The sequence below is a fragment of the Kogia breviceps genome, chromosome 6, assembly GCF_026419965.1.
Source record: "Kogia breviceps isolate mKogBre1 chromosome 6, mKogBre1 haplotype 1, whole genome shotgun sequence".
NCBI lineage: Eukaryota > Metazoa > Chordata > Mammalia > Artiodactyla > Physeteridae > Kogia > Kogia breviceps.
This window is the reverse complement of record NC_081315.1, coordinates 96258086-96270536: the sequence shown is the minus strand read 5'-3', so window position 1 is coordinate 96270536 and position 12451 is coordinate 96258086. Positions and strand designations below refer to the sequence as shown.

Genomic DNA, 12451 nt, shown 5'->3' with positions numbered 1-12451 from the left:
AACATCCTTAAGAAAACCAAGTCAAGTTCCAGGAAGACAGCCAATCACAGAAGCTGGCCTCTCTACATGATAACCTTGACCGCAGCTATTCTGTTAAGTTTACCCAATAAATAAGATAACAAGACACTACGAATATCATTATCACCTTATCAGATCCTCACATAACCCCTGCAAGCCAGCCAGAAGACAGCATCAAAAGTCACACCAGGGCTTCCCTGGTGGCGCAGTGGTTGAGAATCCGCCTGCCGGTGCAGGGAACACGGGTTCCTGCCCCGGTCCGGGAGGATCCCACGTGCCGCGGAGCGGCTGGGACCGTGAGCCATGGCCGCTGAGCCTGCGCGTCCGCAGCCTGTGCTCCGCAACGGGAGAGGCCACAACAACAAAAAAAAAAAAAAAAAAAAAAAGTCACACCAGGTGAAACTTCAGGCATTTGCTTCTCTAACCTTGCTTAATACCTTTTTTCAAACTCAGACACAAAAACTGCATTTCCAGTAGGAAGGTGAGAATTAGAATATGACAATAAAAAATCCATTCTGACAGATATGTGGGAGGCTAAAAGACATTTGCAATGCATAAAAATATACAGCTTCCTGGTAGGCAGAGAGAGGTGGAGGGAAAAAAGAAAACACACACTTAGACGGGTATACATTCCACTGATTACGATTATTTTTCCCAGGCAGTTAACTGCCATTTTTAAGTATGGGCTTTGGAGTCGGACAGGCCTGGGTTCAAATCACAGCTCCGCTCCTTACTAGCTGAGTGACCTTGGGCATGTCAGTTAATCTCTCCAACTAAGAGAATAACTCCATTTCTGCAACTGAAAAGTGTGGCTTCTGATAGTAGCTAGCATGAAAGTATGGTGTGAGGATTAAATGAGATAACGTGTATTTGAGGCTTGGTATGGCGCTTCACAAAAAATAATTTCTTTCTGATTCCCCACCCCCAACTCTGCTGCTAGAGCTTGCCCAGCCCATTAAATGCTACCTTTTCTTCCCATCTCAATAAATGCCAAACACTCAGGAGTCATCGTGACTCCTCTCCCTGCCTCACACCTCACATCCAATCAACGTCAAATCCTGATGCCTTGACCTTCAAAATATAGATTTTGAAGAATATAGATTCTTGACCTTCAGAATCTAGTCACGTCTCAGCATCTCTTCTGATACTGCCCATCCTTTCTTACTTGGATTCAATGCATTAACCCCCTTGCTCTTGTCTCCTTCAAGCCCAGTCTCCACCAGGATCCAGGAGGAACCTGTTAAAAGACAGCGTCTCCCCGCCCTGTTCAGAGCTGTCCCATCTTGCTCAGCGTAGCTGCCTCCTTGACCTGATTTTCCACCTCCTCGCACCTTCCTTGCTCTCTGCTCCTGCCAGTGCAGGCTCCCTGCTATTCCTCAAGCACACCAAACCTGCTTTCTTCTCTGGGCTTTTGCCCTGGCTGTTCCCTCTTTCTGGAATGTTCTCCCAGATATTCACAAGACTCCTTTAGGAGTCTGTACAATGTCACATTATCAGAGAGACCTTCTCTCATCTCCCTTATAAAATAGCATCCCCCAATCTCTACCCTCTCGGTCCTCCTTATCCTGCTTTATTTCTCCCTGTAACACTTATCCCACCTGCCCTCATACTATATATTTGTTTGCTTATTATCTTTCTGCTCCACTGGAATGTAAACTTCCCCAAAGCAGGGACTGTTTTGTCTGCTGCTGTATCCCCACTGCCTGGAAGAGTGCCTGGCATAGGGTGGGCATTCAATTAATTTGTTGAATGTAATGGTGCTCAGATTATACTACCATCATCAATATTATTATTAATAACAAGGGGTTTCCATTTCACATGGGGACCAGGTCTTGCCTCCACTTAAGTGTATGACTCTAAGTTATGAAACCATTCAGAGCCTCAGTTGCTTACTCTGCTAAATGGATGTAATAACAGTAACTATCCCAGAGGGTAGTTAGGATGACATGGGACGGCACACAGAAAGTGTCTGCGAGTGTCTGGCCTAGAGGAAGTGTTTGGCAAACACTGAAGATTGTTATTGTTATTTACATTATTATTAAATCTGGTCTCAGACCAGGCAACCCTATTTGGACCCAGCTTTCATTGCTTCCAGTAAGATCAGTCATCAATCTCCGCACCATCTCTCTCTCATTGTCACCTTGCATCATCTCCCTCTCCTCTCCCCAGCTTACGCTTCCTCCTCCATGAAGCCTTCCTGACTGCTTTGGCCTTCACTATTTCCCCTTTCCAGAACGGTTTGGGTCACAGCAATTAGCACACACTTGGCGTTTGGCTAACGCCAGCCTTTGCTCTTCACCATCTTGTCTTCCTAACTGGGCGCTTGAGTTCCTCAAGATCACGGTCTGCGTCTTGGGTGGTGTCTGCACCACCCATGGGGCCTTGTCTGGGCTGGGCATACAGTACACCTGCTTCATGGCTAAGTGACTGACCAGCTAGCTGCACAGCTGGTCTGAAGTCTTACTCACTTGATTCCTTCCAGGAACTCCTGGGAAAATGCCATCCAAGTACAGGACTCCAAGATTGTAGGATGCATCTGGGTTTCCCATTTCTTCTGCTTTTAACCAGTACTTAGCCGCTTTGGCATAATTTTTCTTGAATTTGTGGTAATACCATCCCAGGCCATTGACTGCCTGATGCAATCCCTGGATTTTAGAACAAGAAAGGAATTCCTTTTTTTAAAAAAAAAAAAACAAAAATAGAAAAACCCCCAAACCCAGAGAGAATCAACTGTTGTGAAAGCATTCTGCCTGAGTCTGAGAAAAACCTTTCCTGTCTCTTTTTTGGGGGCAGATGGCATGAAAGAAAAGCTAAGTGCTGGAAAACATGAGGCTGCCTCAGTGTCTTCCCAGGAAGATTTCACCCGGCTGCTGCTGGGATTTCTGCCTTCCAACTCAGCAGTGATGCTGGCCCCCAAATCATCTCTCAGCCCCTATGGGCTCTTACGCAATGCCCTCGCCTACAGGAGGCCTGTTACTGCCCTACAGTATCATCAATGCCCTTGAAATTCATGACCGCTCAACTGTGACAGGAGGCTTGGAAACCTGCCCTGGCTACGATGATTTCTAGGTGACCTGCCTGCCTATCTTTTGATTACTCTGCCCCCAACACCAACAAACCCTCTGTGGGAAGCAGCTGCAATGGCCTACTTGTAAAGCACAGGTGCCGTGGGACTGCTTGGCCTTCCAGCTGCGACAGGTAGGGTCTGGTTGGGGCTGAGGCAGAGGAGGGGGGTGGTCTCAGAACTGTGTCTAAATTGGGACTGTACCACAGAAAGCCTGGTTCATGTGAGTCTAGTCTGAACCCTCCTTGTTCTTGCTGACTCAAGCTCTCAGGGGCCGGCCTCTGCTCTCCCCAGATGCTCCCACCTGCTCCAGCCTGGTTGTTGAAGGCTCAGGAGCCCTGCAGGGGTGTAAGTGTGCAAACCTGGGCATTCGGTGCTCTCATTCCTCCTTTCCTGCCAGATCCACAAGACCATAGACAAGCAGGGGATGAAAGGACTGGAGAAGCAAACAGTGAGTGCTCTTGCATCTGTGAGACAGGTTAAGTTAGGGTCCAAGTGTGGAACCAAATCTCTTCTGCCTCCCTTTTCAGAAGTGAAGGACAGGTATCCCTCCATCATGGATGCCAAGATACCAGCCTGCAGCCTTTTCAGTCTGCAATGACTCCTAAAATGCTCTACCTCCTACTTTTCACGTTGGACTCCAGGTGCCAGGAAGACCAGGAGAAAGAAACTGACAAGACCCATTAGAACAGATGCTCCATGAGGGCAGGGATCTTTGTTTTGCATTCCAAGCACCTATGTTAGTACTTGGCGTAGAGTAAGTGCTCAATAAATACTTGACAAACCAACGAAAGCCATCCTTTGAATGCCGATGACACACAAAACAGAATCCAAATCCTACCCCCTGAGGATCAAGAGGAGGGTTCAGATCCTCGTAGGCCCTCAAGACAGTGAACACTTGGGATGCTGTCAGTGCCGAGGATCGGTCATAGAGGCATTTCTTCTTGAGCCTTGCAAGGTACCAGATGCAAGGCAGCCTCCTGAGAATTTGCAGGATGAATGCATTTCCATGAGGTAATAGACCACGTCATATATAGTGGCAAGAACCAGCTTTGGATAAGCTTACGGAATACATATCAGAAGGGCTTGTGCAATGCTCACCTCCAGACACACAGGTTTATTCAGAGGTACCTATCATCACTCAAAACATTCCCAGAATGTCCTTTAGAAATTGTATTTGCACCCAGATCGGGAGCCCCACGAGAAATCTTGTTTTATTTCTGAATGCTCACACCTTATTCCGGACATTTCCAGCTGTATCCAAGTGACTTTTAGCTAATTCCAAAAATCAAACTCTGTGCTTCACCACAGTGTCTGACAAAGAGGAAGGGCTTAACAACTCCCTGCAGAATGACTGGGTGAGAATCATGTAACACTTTTAAGAATGCGAGTACTCCAGGCCATAAAACTGCATTTTCTCCAATATTCATCTCAGCTCTGCCAAAACTACATTCAGAATTAAGCACCTTAGACAACAATTCACCACTAGCATGCTAAAGAGATGCAAATTTCACACCAGCCAGGAAGCCCCATTACTTCCCCATTTGAGGATGCTCTGGAACCATGCCCTCAATGACCACCATTAAGCTGCTTTTCTATTTCTGCCCTATTGTCTGTGTCAGGGTCAGGAGCTGGCGTGTGCTCCAGCGGTTCCCTTCTCCTAGGTCACATGTCCTCTAGAAACCACACAGGTGGAGATAAAGCCTCTTGGCATTCTTACTCCATGCTCCAACTTCCTGTTCTACAGGAAAAAAGACATTCTGAGCTCCCTAAAGAAAGGCAACTGAGGAAGAAAAATCTGCATGGTTACTTTAGGAGTCTTTGTTGATAGGGCAAATATTATCAGCCCTGGGGAGGGAGGCACATTCAAGAGCCTGAAGGGCTATAAAGGGCCCTGTCAAGGTTGTAAAATGACCGTTTCTACCAATCGTTTATTTGCAAATCTGTACGCATGCACATGTGAGTGTGCACGTGTGGATGTGCATGCATTGGGGGTTTGCACGCAGGGATACGTATGCATGCATGCCTGTGTGCATGCGTGTGCGTTTGTGTGTGTGTGTGTCCCCTCACAGGTGATATCATAACCTCCGTTCTGTAGTGCAATATCTAAACTAGTTGGCTTGAAGATAACTTTGAAGAGTAAATAGTGACAAAAGGAAAATAATTCTTAAACTCGGCAATAAACTTGATAAACAGCCCCTTTGTGAAAGCACGGAGAAGCAAATGAGCATTGGACACAACAGCGTTAACCTTAGAGGATTCAGCCTTTTGGTTTTCCTAATTCAATGGCATTTATACCCATTCAATTTCAAAGACCCCCTTGCTGCTGCTTGTTATTAGGGCAGCCCTTGATTATAATTTTAGCCTTCAAACAAAATCGGTCTGAATTCTATTGACTGGAAACTGAGTTTGGCTTTCGAACTTTGCCGTCCTCATCGTGCAGGTTTCTGTATATGTTGTAGCTCTAAAATGACTAATCACTGAAATGCCAGCGCCCCTCCCTCCCCACTGCATTTCTACCTTCTTCAGAAGGCTGGCTGTTCACTCTCCTCGACTTGTAAGAGCACGGGTGTGTGTGGTGGAAACATTTCCCTCTGACAATATGCACAAATGTTACCTTGGAAGCTGCTTTCTTCATCAGCTCTAAGGCAAGCCGTCTGTTCTTTTTTACTCCTTGACCCTAAACAATGATAAACAGCAATGATCACGAAGAAAATAAACGCAGAGTTGCACGCAAAACCATCACACCAATCTGTCAGTGTTCAAGAGAAGATACTAAAGCCCAAGCCTTCTCAATTAAAAATCTAATCTTGAAGATTTCTATATACAGAGTTGTTACATCATCATCATCATCATCATTATTTTGCAGATATTTGTAGAAGAGAGGCAATAAACCTCACCCTCCGAGCTTAGCATCCATAAAAATTCCCCATTGATGGTCCAGTGAATCACATTCCCATCAATCCGCAGGTGCTGCTGGGAAAAGCCATGAATAAGGTTAAATGAGTCAGGTCATCCTGGTTGTGTTTCTCTGGGGATTGCCTAATATGCAAGCAGACAAAGCACTTTATCTGTGTCGGACAGGCAAGAGTTATTAGCTGTCATTTGCAACCTTCCAGCGTCCTCGTGGGAGTCCCCAAGGTGGAGCACTGTGGCTTCAGAAACAGCTCGAGAGCCAGCGGTGAGGGAGACAGCACCCTTAGAATCTGTTCCCTCAGACGCTGCCAAACCGACAAGCTTCCGCCAGCAAAATCAAGTTCTTCCAGGAGAGGTGGTTTGTGCATCAGAGAGAGATGTGGCTTTGGAGTTCTTGTTACAAGAACAGAACTCTGTGAGACCATGCTGGGGTGTCTGCAGGACCCCGTGGGAAAATGGTGGCTCTGAGGGTGGAGCAGGAGGGGTCCCTGAGGGCTCTCTCAACATAGCTCTGACCATGCAGATGGCAAGTAAGAGGAGCCGGATGAAAACCCTGATGTTTCCAAGCTCACTTAGAGTCTGTTATTGACCTACATAGCCCATGGAGTCCTCCTGGTCTCACACTCAGCGCTTGACAGGGTCACATGTGATATAATGTTAGAGGGCTTTGCAATGAATACAGCTATTAACTCAATTTAAATTCTTAGCTCTACAGTAAATGAAGAGAGTACTAGCAAACATTCCTGTGTTAATTAACATGGGCCAAGAACTCTCCTGCCATATCTAATGCTCCCAAACCCCAGCCGGGGTGCTGCTATCATTCTCATCAGAGAAACTTGCCCAGAATCACACAGTGAGCAAGGAGTCGAGGTAGGATTTGAACCCAGTCTCCAGAGTCCAAGTTTATAACTGCCATGCTGTAGTTTCTCCTATATATTTTAATTCCCATGCTGAGAAAGTACAATGATCCGTAACCTCCTTACAGGATACAGAAAACATGCTGCAGAATCTGTCTTTGTAGATTTCCAGGACCCAAAATAAAACTGTGAATCCAAATAAAGGTTAAATTACATACAATGAGTTTCTACTCGATTTTAACTTACCTATTTCATAAAACCGATGAGCTGAAGCAAAGTGGAAGATGAAAATATTTTTCAGAAGTGCACCATTACTTCGTTTAATTAGAGAGGGAGAGGAAAGACAAAAGGACATGAAGGCTATTTGTAGTAACTGGATGAAGCAATGAGACCACCTTTTTGGATTTCGGGGAAAGCAACAGAACGACCAGCATGACAAAATGTCAGAACCTGGTTTGCACTCAAAGTTTTTCTCCAACTTCTTTGTTTTCAGGGAATAAAACTGGGGCCCAGAGGGGTTGACTTACCCAAAACCTCGCAGTTAGATCTGCAACCAGAACTCAGATACTCTGAGTTCTAGGCCAGGGATTTTCCAGTGGAATTATATAATCAGAAGTGGGGTGAGTTCTTGCACAAAGACTACACACTATGCACAAGTCTGAGTAGTACTGGGAGTTGTAAAGTGAGAGAAGTGTAAAGTCCTGATGCATAGCAAGTGCTCAATAACTTCATCCACTGAATGAATCCATGGAGGACAGTTGCTGCAGTAAAAGTCCAAGCTCCATCCTCATGTGGATGTGAAATGGGATGTATCTGACCGTCTTGGACAAACTATAGCTGTCATCATGGCGCCATCTTTGAATACAATAAGCCGAATATCCACACAAGACAACAAGCCGAGAGCACGTTGCCGTTCTTCATGTTTGGAAAGTTCATTTTTTGCATGGTTTTTTTTTACACTGAAAATACTTAAAGACACCTTTGGCCAGAGGTAAAAATCTGCCTTGAGATGTAGATAAAGGGCTTCCTTCCTCCCACTCAGAGATAACTTAGAATGCAGGAAAACCAAAAAAGCTTTAAGGTTTGGGAAATCAGACCCTGAAGAAACATCCTGTCACCTCCCGTATCATTTATTTATGTCTTTCGCTTTCCCTCTAGATTTCAAGCTCCTGGTGGGCAGAAGTAATGTCTGAGTCATGCCTTTTCTCCTCTGCGCTTTGGGCAGGGGCCAGCCCCAACTCTGGTGGACTGGTGCCTCTCCTCTGTGCCTGTCTCAGTCCTCTGTCTTGCCCACGTGTGTCTGAGACCCTGAGGTCAGGGATGAGGCTCATGCATCCATATGTCCCTCCATCTAGCACAGAGTCTGGCATTTTGTCAGCCCAGAATGGGTGTTTATTATATAATTATGCAAATGCATTGGCATATGGCTAAGAGTCAAACCATTTCTATGTTGCTTTAACGACTACAAAGAAAAAGTCAGCGCTCTAAACTTGGAAACCGTAACAAGCGATAGGTTTTAAGACTTGGAGGGCCAGAAAGGTAGCAAGAGTCATGGTTATTAATCAGTGAGCGGCCACAGCTGTGGTTCTGGAGATGAGCCCAGCCACGTGCATCCACGTCCCTGTTTGAAGACACTCGCTCTCTGTGGGCAGCTGCCACGTCCCTGTTTGAAGACACTCGCTCTCTGTGGGCAGCTGCCTCCTTTGGGTCTGGACATAGGGACCAACGGTTTTCTTACTAGAGCCAACAGCTTTTCCAAGATTGGTGAATTGATGTCTCTGCATTCAGGGGTGAGGACCAGTCCCAGGTCTGAAACACACCAGTTGTTCAACCCTGGGCAAGTTACAAACCCTTTCTGAGCCCCTGTCACCACACATATAAACAGCTATCGTAATACACCGTGATACCTACCTTGCAAAGCTGTCTCGAGGATCGAATGTATTAATACACGTACATCAGGTCATAAGCACTGCATCAATCAATGTGAAATATTATTCTGTAAAGCATTTTACAGTTCTTGGAGCCCCTTCCTTAGGTTATTTCACTCCATCTGTGGTCATTACCAGTGTCTCATGAGATCGGATAAGTCCAAGGATGCAGCTAATCGTTGCAGAGGAGAGATCTGAACTCCATCCTCTATCTCCTCGGCTAATGCTCTTCCCATCCGTCCCAATGCTCCCCTGTTGGCTTAAAACCAAGATCTTTGTATCGATCAACGGGACTGTTGGGAACCAGCCCAAACATGCACTTGGTCTTAGCTGTAATTCAATGATAACTCTGCCTGATAGAGAACTTGCAGCACCTTTGGGGCTGCTGGCCGTGTACCAATCTGTAAAATATGGGTGCCTGCTCCAGAATGCCCGTCCTTGCAAAAGCAGAGAGAATCCAGGTGTCAAACCTAAGACAAATGATTAAAAACAAGACCAGGGAACTGCTTCTGACCCTGCCTTTTCAGCAAATACCCCTTTCCATCCAGACTGACAGAAGCATGTCCTAAGGTTCTTCAGTTACAGGCTCCCTGATTGCCTGCATGCCTACAGGAAACCACTTGGGAAGTCTGATAGAAATTGTGCAATTTCAGCACAAACTGAGTGATTCTTACCTTAAATAACACGATGGCATAGTCGTATATTAACGCGGGGTCCTCAGTCTCCAGGGCACCCTTGGCGTACCACTCAATAGCCGCTTCCGGGTTCTTGGCCACACCTTGCTGGCCCCAGAACAGCATCTGGGCCAACCGTTGCTTCAAGACAATAGCAATTTAGAATAATGACTTTCCTGTGTTATGCTTAATAAATAAGACTTTAAAAAGGGGGGAAGGCAAACCTAGTTTAAAATGTTTTTATATTGAGAACCAAGATTTAAGTAGACACATTTTATCTTCCTCCTGGGGACAAGAGCCCTGAAGATGAACTGGTGTAAATACAAGTCAATAACACAGGTTGGAAATTGTGTGTGTGTATGTGGATGGTGTGTGTGTGTGTGTGTGTGTATGTGTGTGAGTGGGGTGTGTGTCTGTGTATGTGTATGGGGTGAGTGTGTATGTGTGTGGGGTGTGTGGGGGGGTGTACATGTATGTGTGTGTCGGTGGTGTGTGCATGTGTGTATATATGTGGTGTGGGGGGGTGTCTGTGTGTGTATGTGTATGGTGTGTGTGTGTATGTGTATGTCTGTGGGGGGTGTGTATGTGTCTGGGGTGTGTCTGTGTGTGTGGTGTGTGTGGCTGTGTGTGTGTATTTGTGTGTGGGGTGTGGGGGGCAGTGTGAGTGGGGTGTATGTGTGTGGTGTGTGTATGGTGTGTGTGTATGTGTGGTTTGTGTGTATGTGTGTGGGCTGTGTGTGCATGTGTGTGGGGTGTGTGTGTATGTGTGTATGTGAGGTGTGTAGGTGTGTGTGGGGGGTGTATGTGAGTTGGGTGTGTGTGGGTGGGGGGTGTGTGTGTGTGTGTGTATGTGTCTGGGGTGTGTGTGTGGTGTGTGTGTATGTGTGAGGTGTGTAGGTGTGTGTGTGTGGAGGGGTATATGTGAGTTGGGTGTGTGTGTGTATGTGGGTGGTGTGTGTGTGTGTGTGTGTGTGTGTGTATATGTGAAGGAATCTATTGCACCCAGGCCAGAGCTGATGGATCAACAACCACACTGTCTCCTCTCGAGAAATGCCCTCTCCTTGGGAGGTACTGTGCATCCTCTTGGCCCATTGAACAGCATGGAGGCCTGTGCACATCCATACCAGGGCATCTCCCTACAGCACTATCCCAGCATCTGTCTACATGGCTGGCTCCACCATTCGACTCAATCGAGGCTGGGGGTCTTTGGTGGTAAGGATCTCAAAACGTTATTTGTCCGCCCTGTACCCCCAGCTCCCACCCAGCAGAACTCAACAGAAACTCATAGAAGCAACGCAACAAAGATTTGCTGAATGAAGGAGGGAAGAAGTGTCTTTGGTAGGAATGTTCACGCAAGCTCTGGAGCACCCATGAAATCTGACAGCACCATCTCCTGAACTATGCACTGGAATTCCTTCCCGAACTAGAAAGACTGCAGGCTGGGACAGAGCCCAAGACGGAGCCACAGGCAACATTTGTTATCATTCTGGCCCCTTGTGATTTTCTTTCCTTCTTTCTACTTCTCCTCTCATCTCCTTCTCTTCCATTCTCCACCCCCCAAAAGAAAACCTTATAACTTCCAGGAAAGCATCTTCTGAGATGCTAGGAAGACCTCTAAGGAGGGGTGGGAGACCCCTTACTACAGGGTCTCTGAAGTGTTGGTTTGTCAATGAGTTCTTTGGTTTTCTTTCTCTTCCCAATCTCTGGTCTTCTGCCTGCTTAGCAGACCCAGAGCAGAGGCTCTTCCTGACACTGTGCTCACTAGGAACACAAAACAAAAGCTAAATCCATCCTTAGGGAAGGAGGTTTCCTTCCTCCAGTGCAATCAGCCTTAGCTGGCTCCCATAAGGACTTTTCTTCATAGTGAAATCAGGGCAAGAAGTCAGATGGCCCTCCCAGCCCTCTGCCCTTTCTTGTACCTCTTACAGGTCTATCCAAAAGACAAAACATGTTCAAGAGACAAGGTCGATCCTTTGGGTCTTACATGCAACACAGATTTTCTATTATTCTCCTGGCTGATTTTGTGGCCTTCTTCTCAATGCCCACCTAATCTCTCCTGCACTCCAAGATGCTTCTTTATATTTCTATCTGATTCACTAAAATGTCTGATGGTAGTCTTAGGACTGATCATAAATATCGTGGCTCTCTCTCCTCTGGGTACTGCTGGACTACATTTCCGGCTCACTCAGGTCAAGAGTGACCAGTTGACTTCCTTTGGCCGATGAAATGTGAGAAATGACTCGTGCCCCTTCTGAGAAGAAGCGTTCAGACTCAGCCTGTGATGTGTCGTGGCGTCATCCTGCAGCAATGGCGTTGGAAGCATGTTTTGGTGAAGCCTCTGTTAGCTTGGGATCCTAGGGGACTATGAAAGCACAGCCCATGCCACCCCCATTGGACATGTAGTGAGAACAACAGAGAACAACAATACACTGGTGTTGTGTTAAGCCACTAGGTTTGGGATACTTTATTATCCCGGTGTAACCTGGTCTGTCGTGGCTGAGAGACTTTCCAGAACTGTGGAACGCATCTTTACCTGAGCTGCCGCATTGCCTCGAGTGGCTTCATGTTTCAGCCACATGAAGACGTCTCCATCTTCTTTGGTTTGTACCTTGAGAATTTCATCATCTTTTAGTCTAATTGTCTCAACGTATGCCTAAAAGGGAAGGAAGGAAGAAAAGAAGGAGGGAGGAAGGGAGGGAAGGAGGAAAGGAGGGGAGAAGAAGGGAGAATGAAAATATCCAAATGATATGGGCATGCAAAAGACATGACATTATTCTTAAAGCAGCAACTGCTCAAGTAAAAACTATATGAATAATTGAAATATGAGGTGTGTCCACAGAGCCATAAGGTCAAATTCCTTTTTAAATGAATGGATCACATGTCCTATATCTAAATGGGTTTTTTTTTTTTTTTTTTGGTTGTACACGGGTCTCTCACTGCTGTGGCCTCTCCCGTTGCGGAGCACAGGCTCCAGACGCACAGGCCCAGCGGCCA

General features: G+C 46.3%; 1 protein-coding gene across 1 annotated transcript in view; it reads right to left on the bottom strand.

Annotated features, from left to right (window-relative positions):
• Nucleotides 1–12451, bottom strand: part of SEL1L3 (SEL1L family member 3) — a 106165-nt gene that overhangs the window by 24531 nt on the left and 69183 nt on the right. Inside the window, 4 exon segments of the mRNA XM_059066360.2 lie at nucleotides 2487–2663; nucleotides 5700–5762; nucleotides 9458–9598; nucleotides 11991–12110. Of these exon segments, the coding sequence (XP_058922343.1) occupies nucleotides 2487–2663; nucleotides 5700–5762; nucleotides 9458–9598; nucleotides 11991–12110 (501 nt within the window).